The sequence below is a fragment of the Cajanus cajan genome, chromosome 1 (genome assembly GCF_000230855.2).
Source record: "Cajanus cajan strain Asha chromosome 1, NIPB_CcT2T_4, whole genome shotgun sequence".
NCBI lineage: Eukaryota > Viridiplantae > Streptophyta > Magnoliopsida > Fabales > Fabaceae > Cajanus > Cajanus cajan.
The window spans coordinates 38396730-38407846 of NC_138517.1; the positions used below are offsets into that span (position 1 = coordinate 38396730).

The 11117-nt window shown below is 28.4% G+C and overlaps 1 protein-coding gene across 3 annotated transcripts; it reads left to right on the plus strand.

Moving 5' to 3' along the window:
- The first annotated feature begins 4994 nt into the window (after positions 1-4994).
- On the plus strand, positions 4995-11117 carry LOC109803627 (CBL-interacting serine/threonine-protein kinase 1). 3 transcript variants are annotated; one of them, XM_020365291.3, is made up of 12 exons: positions 4996-5632; positions 5952-6017; positions 8182-8253; positions 8354-8461; positions 8582-8662; positions 8958-9137; positions 9238-9456; positions 9571-9678; positions 9832-9948; positions 10247-10309; positions 10433-10507; positions 10716-11117. In XM_020365291.3, exons 1-12 carry the CDS (start codon positions 5444-5446, stop codon positions 10794-10796), a joined length of 1359 nt encoding a protein of 452 aa, XP_020220880.1. In that variant the 5' UTR covers positions 4996-5443; the 3' UTR covers positions 10797-11117. The 3 variants fall into 3 exon arrangements, with proteins under 3 accessions (XP_020220882.1, XP_020220880.1, XP_020220881.1); XM_020365292.3 differs by having other exon boundaries at positions 4997-5632; positions 5955-6017; XM_020365293.3 differs by lacking the exon at positions 8582-8662 and having other exon boundaries at positions 4995-5632.

Below are 11117 nucleotides of genomic sequence, written 5' to 3' on the forward strand. Positions count from 1 at the left end.
AAGGCCAATGGGAGGTTGTCATGTGGCATGGTGTGTTTGGTGTGATTATACAAATTCATGTGACATGTTGGCTCCTTGAATGACCTAGGAACACCTTATCCCCTCCATGTCGGATGTCCTAAGCCTTACAAAAGCAAGTAGACATCCCACATGGTCCAAAGGGAGGTGTTCTTGAGTCTTCCAAGCCCAATATGTCCAACAAGTCTTTATTAGTTGCACCCCTTGTAAACTAATATTCACACCCCTAAAAGTAAAATACAAGGACATAAATTTCTACATTATTTGACCCAAATATAAGGTCAAAAAATAAGAAAAATATTTACAAGGAAAAATATTCACCAAAAAGAGAAAGTAAGCTACTAAAAGGAAACCAAAGCTCAACAAGAGCTTGGGTTTTCTTCCTTCATGTCTAACTCACTTCTCTTAATTCCTTTAAGATTAAAACCGCAAGCATGATGTTATCACAACTTCTTTACACTATGAACACCACAAAAAAATTGTGTGGTTGAGAAAAAGAATATGTAATTTCAAGAAATGGTTAGAACCATGTTGAACAATAATTCAACTCCCAAATGCTTCTAGGTAGAGGCAATAAATAAATATTTTTATTTACAAAATAGAATCTATATAAGACCTATTCTAAATAAGACTTTGTATGAGTTATGGAAAAGATACAAACTCAACATATCTTATTTTCATCTATTTGGACGTCAATATTTCATTTGAACACTAAGGATAACTTTTGAAAGTTTGATTACAAGTATCTTTATTGGAATATTATTAGGTTACTTAGAAACATCCGAGGCATACAGAGTTTTTAACTTGATAACATTAAATGTTGAAGAAGACATCCATATAAGGTTCAATCACAATAAGTGTGAAAAAAATATCAGAACTAGATGATACCTATTGTAGGATGAACTAAAGAAACCTTTGTCCACAACTCCAAAAGACGAATCCAACTCTGACTTTTAATTTTAATAATGTCCCCTCTTATAATCTAACTCTGGATCCTTCCTTTTATGAGATAATTCAACATATATATCTATTAATAATGTAAAGGGAATAAGTTTTGTAATAACTTTCTTCCCTCTAAAACTCTCTAACTCTTTCCTTAAAAAATTTATCAAAAAAAATTTATTATATAAATGTTAATTGTAAAAATTAATAATGTAAAAGTAAAAAGTTCTATAACAACTTCCTTCCTTCTAAAACTCTCAACTCTCTTATCTCAAAACTTCTTAAAAAAGCTTTTTTTTTTTTTTTATATATAAATGTTAATTATAAAAAAAAAATAAACTAATACATAAATTATCGTAAAACATTAACCACATCAATTTTAAATTATTTCAGTTTTAAAGTAAAAATAATTATAAAATTTACATAAAAATAATAATTATTATATGCTAAAATATAATAAATATTAGCAAAAAAAATATTACATTAGCAAAGTGAATAAATTTTATAATAATTTTTTCTCTCTAAAATATCATAAATAGTAATTATAAAAATTATTATTTATTGTGTTTATATAAGAAATGTAATTAAACATAATTTACATAAAAAATATTAATATTTTTATGTAAATATTTAAAGTAAAATATTCAAAATTTTTAATTCTAGAGATTTTCATCTAAAATAATATTCTTATAAAAATAAACATAATAATACATTAATATTGTAAACTATAACATCTTAAAACATTAATTACGTTATTATTATTTCAGTTTTAAAATAAATTTAAATAAAAAAATTACATATAAAATATAGACTTAGTATATATAAAAAATAACTTTTTTTGCAATTGTTTTTTCCAAAAATTTATTAGTTACATTAATTTTAAATTATTTTAATTTTAAAGTAAAAATAATTATAAAATTTACATAAGAAATAATTATAAAAAATAATTATGATTATATGCTAAAGATAATAAATATTAGTGAAAAAATAACATATTAAAAAAATGAATACCTTCTGCAACAATTTATTTTCCGTAATATCTTAAAATATTAATTACATTATTATTAATTATTTTAGTTTTAAAATAAATTTAAATAAAAAATTACATATAAATATATAATTAGTATATGTATATAAAATAACTTTTTGGGTAACTGTTTTTCTCAAAAATTCATTAATTACATTAATTTTAAATTATTACAATTTTAAAGTAAAAATGATTATAAAATTTACATAAGAAATAATTATTAAAAATAATCATGATTATATGCTAAACATAATGAACATTAGTGAAAAAAATAACACAAGTGAATAACTTCCGTAACAATTGTTATTAAATATCAAAAAGTAATTATTAAAATTTCTATTGCTAATATATTACTATTGGAAAAATATGTTTTAGAAGAAAAAGTCATATTAATTAGTTAAATTGGTGTCAAGATATGTATATACTTAAGTTATCATTAACCTTCAGATGTTAATATTTCATTCAAATATGTGTTATAATGTTAACAACTTAGTATATATTTATTTTTTAATATTATTTTTATTTATTCTTAATATTATTATACTTTATATCTATTATTGTTGTCAATTTTTATTTATAAAATTAACTAAATATCATTTCATCCAATTTACTAAAATAAACCATGTATCACATGGATATCAATCTACTCCCTCCGTTTTTTATTCATAATTATTTTGATATTATTATTTTTATTCTTTTTTCATTGTCACTTTTCTAAAAGCAATGACTTATTAATTTTCTTTTTCATTTTTATCCTTAATAATTAATGCGTTTTTACTGAATAATGTGTTTATTCATTTCCATTGTATCTATTTATTCTCCAACCACCTAAAGAACATAATAGAAAAATAAGTAATAAATATTTAAAAAAATTAAAATATCAATCATTTTTTACGTTAAAAATGGAGGGAATAGTATAATTTAATAGATATCATTTTGATATATATATATATATATATATATATATATATATATATATATGATGGTTCAAACGGTGTAATTTTTACTAAGTGTTATACCGCTCAATAACTTTATATTAAATGTGAATTTTGTAAATCCAACCGTTAGATTGAAAGTTCTTTACTCCTAAATTATATATACAAAATTTTATATTAATCCAAGATGATTTGATACTTCATTTTTATTGATATAATATATCTAGAGGAATTATAATTACACTGTGTAACTTTTACTAAGTATTACACCGCTCAATAACTTTATATTAAATGTGAATTTTGTAAATTCAACCGTTAGATTGAAAGTTCTTTACTCTTAGATTATATATACAAAAATTTATATTAATCTAAGATGATTTGATACTTCAAATATTTGTAACAACTTAGTATAAAATTCACAAAATTCACAATTCGTATAAAATTATTGAGCGGTGTAATACTTAGTAAAAGTTACACCGGTGTAATTATAATCTCTCTCTATATATATATTGTGTGTTCTGATATTTGATTTATGTTGCTTCAACTAATAACTTTATGATTCAACCAATAATACAATGAGTTAATCATTCATACATTGCTAGTGTAAAAAAACTTTATATTAATAGTGTATAGGTCATTAACTCTAATACAATATTGAGTTAATAACCTATCAGAGTTTCAAAGCATTGATACCAAAAGTCATTCTCATTAAATTTTCTAATAAATGTTTGTTCAAAGACCTATTCTTAGTGAACAAATATTTATCTTATTATGGGATATCTTTTGTGAGTACAATATCTAAGTAAAATTATCATTTTTACTATCGAGTGTGTCGAACCAGTGATTTAAAACCCGGATCGAACCAGCCGGTCGGACTGGTTGGACCGGGAACCGGTGGTCCAGCCGGTCCGAATCTTAAGTTGGATCGGTTATGCAGTCGATCTGTTTCAAACCGGATTGAACCGGTCAATTTTCTGGTTCAACCGGTAAACCGGTGCGTCAAACCGGTTCAACCACTTTTTTTCTTATTTTTTTTAAAAAAAATTTAAGGGACCATAAACCACAAAAATAATAATGAAAATTAAATCTCTTAATGCAAGAGCAAAGAGTCTTATTAAATATAACAATGACTACTTGTTCTAATGTATTTGTTTGTAATATATACAACTTAAATAACTTTTATAGTATATTATTAATTTTAAATTATATATTTAATAATATAATATTTATGTAGATATTATATATATTATTTTGTAATATCAATTGCAATGATATTATATATCTACATATTATTTATATTTTTAATTTATATTAATATACAGTTTAACATGTAATTTTTTATGTATTTTTTTATAAAATAAAAATAAAAATAATTTTAAATAAAATAGAAAAATTGAAATTTAAAATAAGATATGAATTTATTAAAATTTATAATATAAAATATATTTAATATGAATATTTTTTTAATAAAATTAAATAAAAATCGAGTCATGCGGTTCAACTAGTGATCCACCGGTTCAACTAGTGACCTATCGGTTCAATCTTTGACCCAATAATCCAGTACCTTAACCGGTTCCATGACCGGTCCGGTTTTTAAAATTATGTTTCGAACAATTTGGGTATCTAATAATAATAATATTAATATATTATCTATAATAGTATTATTTAATTTTTTAAAAATACATGTTGTTAAATGTAAATGCAACCCTCAATACATCCTATAATATTTGAGAAAATTTAAGCTTTGAAAGAAAAAAGAAAAAAAGATTATATGATTTATTAAGGAGTGATTAAGAATGAGTTGGGCATTGGGAAAGAGCGAAACAGCAAGCAAGCGTGAAACATCCACCAATGTTTGTAACGCCAAAGTGATCCAACGTTACGTGTCGGGAATCCGTTGTCCAAGTTGAACGGTTTGAACCAATCAAGATTACAAATACGAATAGTCTATTTATACATGTTTTTGCCACATATATAACGCACACACTTTAAATAAAACAAAATACTAGTAATAATAATAATAATAATAATAATAATAATAATAATAATAATAGTATATATAAACTGCGTTTGGAAGTCTTTGTTGGCCATCGATCGTTTCAAAACAGGAAAAGCCATTTATGTTTATTTCTTTCTTTCTTTTCCTTGTTTGCAAGTGAACCAAACAGAACATAAACATAAGCAGAAGCAGAAGCGGGTTCACTTGATTTTTCCTTCCAAATCTCGATCCTCTCTCCCAATCCAAGTAACCCCTTTTGCTTATTCTCACAAATCCCATTCATTTCGTTTTCCGTTACCTTTTCAAACCGTTTCATTTGGTTACATTTGCATAACCCACAAAGTTCCAACACATAAACAAGAGGACCCAGAAGGATCGCTTCATAAAGAAACAAACTTTTGGGTTTGTTTTGATCGATTTTGGCATATTGAGAAAAGGGTCGTGTGGAGGCACAAGTTTTTGCAAGAGGGTGTTTTAGAGAGAGAGAGAAAAAAAAAAAAAAGAACAAAGGCGTGTTTGGCGATGGTGATTTTGAACCTTGGGAGGAAGGAGGGGCAGGGAATGCGACTTGGGAAATATGAGTTGGGAAAAACTCTTGGAGAAGGCAATTTTGGAAAAGTGAAGTTGGCAAGGGACACCAATTCTGGCAAACTTTTTGCTGTTAAGATCCTTGAGAAGAGCAAGATCATTGACCTCAATAACACTGATCAGGTTTCCTTCAATTACCAACTCAATAATTTCCTTTTACTCTTTTCTAATCTCATTTTGCTATGTCCATGCTTTTACAATTTCCAAGTTTTCTAACTTAGTTTAGTACCTCTGTACCGATTCAATTTCTCTTAAATCTTGTGCCACAAATTGAAACTGAAAATAATGTAATTGGGTTTCTATATTCATCTGGTTTTTCCAGTTTTTGTGTAAAGTTCGTGTTTGTTTGTTTGTTTTTTTTATTTTATAATTTTTATAGTACATGGCTTATAAATTCTGATTAAGTGCAACTTTTCAGTGTTCTTACCATTCTTTTTCATAGCAGATAAAGAGGGAAATATCCACCTTGAAGCTCCTAAAGCATCCCAACGTTGTTAGATTATACGAGGTAACATTCTAATCCTATGATTCGCCATAACAAACTCAAAAAAAAAAAAAGTTTGTTGCACACTTTTTCTCTCTCCTCCACCAGCCTCCAATTTTTCTGGGTTTTGAATTGATCCACTTGTGGATGCACTATTTTTAGTTTACCCCTTATTTTTTTATTTTTTTATTTTCTTAACCATGTGTTTTTATTTTACAATAAAGTGCAATTAATGCACTTTAAAATCATTGGTTTTAGAACTATTCCTATTTGTGACGTGTTGTTTTTGGCATTTCTCTACATGGTCAGAAAAAGTTAGCTTAGCCTCTTTTTTCCTCCGTGGAAACCTGTTTACGTGTTTATCGGATCCCCATTTTGTACAGTTTCTTCACTCTTTGAAACAATCACAAATTTGGATGGCTCAGATTTATCTTGATAAATCAAATTTTTAGTGTGAAATTCATTTCATTTATCCGATTCCATGAATAGACAAAGCAAGAATCACTAATGACTATTTCACACACGCACTAACCAAACCCGCCACCAACTAGGTCCACACTTCCCTCAATTATTGATTTGGTTCGACTTATTGGATAATTTGATAATACATGTAATTATTTTAATTGAAGTGATCGATTGAATTGAGGACCACTAACAATATCAAGTTATTAGATGGGATAAAAATAAATAAACTAAAAAACTAGTGGTGAGGTGAAGCTAAATCATGCCACAAATTACGATCTCACCAAAACACGTTTTGGAATCCAGTTTTGATTTCGTGTCTTTCAAAACACGTTTGGAATTCATCTTCGCCTTTGCATATTTTTCGAACCTCGAACACTTTATGCTTCGAATATTCCTTTTCACGTTAAAATTAACTGTTAAAATATTATTTATTTTTGTGGTTGTAGTTGGGAAGTCGTATTAGAAGATCGTGTCTATCTTAAGATTTTTTCTCAAGTTAAAAACTAACGTGTTTCTCATTGAATATATTCATATATTACTGTCCCATGTGGCGGTGGATTACATTCTTGGACCCTTAAAAATTTTAAATAATTTTAGAGATCGTAGCCTATTTTCTAAAAATTTTGTTTGAAATCATTTTCTAATCATTATCATGCTTTGAAATTAATATTAAATTATCGTCAAACATAGGATCAAGTTAAAAATACATGACTTATAATAAAAGACTAATTCTATAAACATGACACCTACTTTGAGTTATAATTCTAACAAATGGTATAATAACACCACGTAGTGGGTCCCAATTTGTTTCTGCTTATAATCATGATACGTCTTATGCGTAAAATAACATTCTTCAAATTGGAAATGAGAGTTTCGTATTAACTCATTAAATTAAATACGTTTTTTCTTTTCAATCAATAATAATACTTTTTAAGTATATTTCTGCCCATAATTTGTCATTATTATAATAAATTGAATAAAAGCTTCCATTGGTGGGAAAATTAGTGTATCACTATGATTATGTGTTTAATGTTTGGAGGGCAGTATCTACTTACCATTATTAGCACTCATGCATAGCATAGCATTTTCAGGTCAGATGGCCCCACCATATATATTATGTATACAAATGGTCTCGTGTATATATAGAATAATAGATACAAAGTAAATTTTGCACCATGTATTAATAATATGTATCAGATGGTTCCACCATATATATTATTCCACCAGTAACTGAAATGAAAATCTGTACCAAGTACCAACTCTTTTATACAAATAGCACCTTTTTGTCAAGGACACATTATGTGCCATTAATGTGCTAAGTGAAAACACGTAAATGATTTTTATTTTATAAATTTGCGTTACACCCTCTGAAACAAATGAGGTTTTATGCTTGAAACATTTATCTTGTAATATTCAAACTTTTCAGTAGAAGAATAGGGGGCACAAAATACTTAAACTATTAGGTTTAGACTGTAAGACATGAGAATGAATTGTGACATATCTAACAGGAACAAACCTCAGATTTTAAAGGAGAATGAAGTGACTTAGAGTCTATTTAGATATAAACTAAAAATGTTTTCAAGAGTCTTTATTAAAATAAGGTGTAGTTTTTGGTGAAAAGACTTTTAAAAGTTCTTCTAAACTTGTATTCAAACAGAATCTTAACACATTTACAAAGTAACTTACCAATGAAACCTTGATGTTCTGATTATGATTTATGCAGGTCTTGGCTAGCAAAACCAAAATCTATATGGTGCTTGAGTACGTGAATGGAGGAGAGTTATTTGACAAAATTGTAAGTAGGAGAATATGCTTGTTTTTGTCATATTTCATATAAATGATGATGTTTTTGTGCATAATAGCGATGATAATCAATGAGATACTTGTATTCACAGGCATCCAAAGGCAAACTTAAAGAAGCTGAAGGTAGAAAGATATTCCAACAGTTGATTGATTGTGTGAGCTTCTGCCACAATAAAGGTGTCTTTCACAGGGATCTCAAGGTATTATTTCATTTGTCTTCTTAGGCATTATTAATAGTATTTTGGAGCTAGAGTTGGAACTATGCTCCATGGTTACCAAATTTTTGGGGTTATTTTTACACAAATGATAACTTGTTGCAGCTGGAGAATGTACTTATGGATGCCAAAGGGAACTTAAAGATAACCGATTTTAACCTTAGTGCTTTGCCCCAGCATTTTAGGGTGAGATACCACTTCTATGAATCATACCTCAAGGAAATTTCTTATCTTTCACTAAAAAATGAATACTTAGTAAAGTGCTTTATAAAGGTATATTTAAAATTAAAATATTTCCTTCATCATTGATATGCCTTTGGAATATATTACAAGTATTCTATTGTTCCATACATTGTCAATTTCAAATTCTCTGTCATTGAATTTCATGATAAATACAGATTTATACTTAAGGATATATATTACTCCTCTTTATCCTTTCATTCTTTTGGTAATTGACTCGTGATAACTGTGAAAATTTCAGGCAGATGGATTGCTGCATACAACTTGTGGAAGTCCCAACTATGTTGCTCCTGAGATTCTTGCCAATAAAGGCTATGATGGTGCAACATCAGATATATGGTCATGTGGTGTTATCTTGTATGTAATACTAACAGGATACCTTCCTTTTGATGACAGAAATCTTGCAGTTCTCTACCAAAAGGTATTCTACTCCTATACGTTGCATCTATTATCTTGATTATACAGTTTAGTTTTGTAGTTTTATAAACTAAATATCATTTTGTTTCCCACGAGTATTACAGATTTTTAAAGGAGATGTTCAGATGCCAAGATGGTTATCACCTGGCTCTCAAAACATTATAAAGAGAATGCTTGATCCTAATCCTAAAACCCGGATAACGATGGCTATGATCAAAGAAGATGAATGGTTCAAGGAAAGTTATACTCCTGCAAATCCAGAAGATGAGGATGAGGAAGAGAATGTATATATTGATGATGAAGCCTTTTCCATCCATGATGTGGTATACTTTGTAATTTCCAGCTGTTTACGATTAATAATAATTGGTACCACTTTTTCTTTTTAACTTTTCATATATTTTCTTGCATGTAACCCATAACATTTGTCTTGGTAACAGTCACTTGAAGCAGATCAGGAGGGTCCAAGATCACCAACCCTTATCAATGCATTTCAGTTGATAGGGATGTCTTCAAGCCTAGATCTCTCTGGCTTTTTTGAGCAAGAGGTGAGGATCAGAGGATTGAAGTTTATTGGCACTTTTCAGGACACACATAAATATTATATTTTGAGCATAATTTCCTTTGTTTGAACTTCTAAGATATTTACCATTTCCTAAGGGAAATTCACTCAATTTAACACATTGCACTTAATATTCCAGGATGTCTCTGAGAGGAAGATAAGATTTACATCCTCCCATTCACCGAAAGATTTGAATGAGAGGATAGAAGACATTGTAACAGAAATGGGATTTAGAGTCCAAAAGAAAAATGGGATGGTGAGTACTATTATGTTATATCTAGCATGTGTTATCCAACGATAAGTGAGACTCTAAACTTAAAAAACAATTTCTTCTTTGAATACTAAAGGTATATGTTGAATCTTTCTCTCAACATGAGACCTTACACATGTGGTCTTTTAATTATAAAACTAATAATAAATAAAAAAAATTTGGTGGGTCTAAAGTTAAAATTTTAGTAGCCTTACTCTTGAATCGGTTGTGCACGCACACATACATGCTAATAACGGAAGTGTTATAAGTTTGGCTAAATAGTCTTTAAAACGTTGGATTTCAGTTGAAAGTGACACAAGAGAGTAAAGAGCAGAAAAGTCTAGGTAGCCTCTCAGTGGCAGCACAGGTAATGCACATTGAGACTGAGCTAAACTTCCATATACTGATTGATGTTCACAGCTTAAATCTATGAAATCTGCATGTATAGTTTTCTGACATTATGAAACTGTCTTACCCTCAAATACAACAGGTGATTGAAATAAGTCCATCCTTGTATGTGGTTGAGTTAAGCAAGGCTTGTGGAGATGCTTCTAAATATAGACAGGTATGCATTAATCTGTTTAGATACAACTCTAGAAGAACTTTTTGAAGTTTCTCTACCGTAAATAAAAGCATTTTCCAGTAAAAAAAGTTCCCAAAATCACTTTTAGCTTGTATTGAAACAGACATACCAATATACTATCTCTCACTATATGTTCCCCTCATCCACAAATTTTGAGGCTGATATGTACATTTGTGTTTATATGATGTAGTTATGCAAGAAGTTATCAAATGATTTGGGTGTTCACCCAAAGCAACAAATAGGAAGCACAGAAGATTTGGAAGCCAGATAATGTGTATATTTTGCCTTTTTTTTTTTGGGGTGGGATAGTTACGTAGGAGTATAGAAATATCAATTGTATATACCATTTTCACCATAGAGTTAGTGATGTGCCTCTATCTCTATTTAGATAAAAGAAGAGCACCATTATTTATTTATTTATTTATTTCAACCTCCATCGAGTTTTGCCTCTATCTCTAGTGAGTGATGTTCTAGTCAACCTGAATAATGGCATCATGTTTGTATCATTGAATTGAAACAATGAAACATCAATTTATAATTTTTGATGCGGAAAACAAAGCGTGGAATGTTAATTTTATTATTTTTTTCCTTA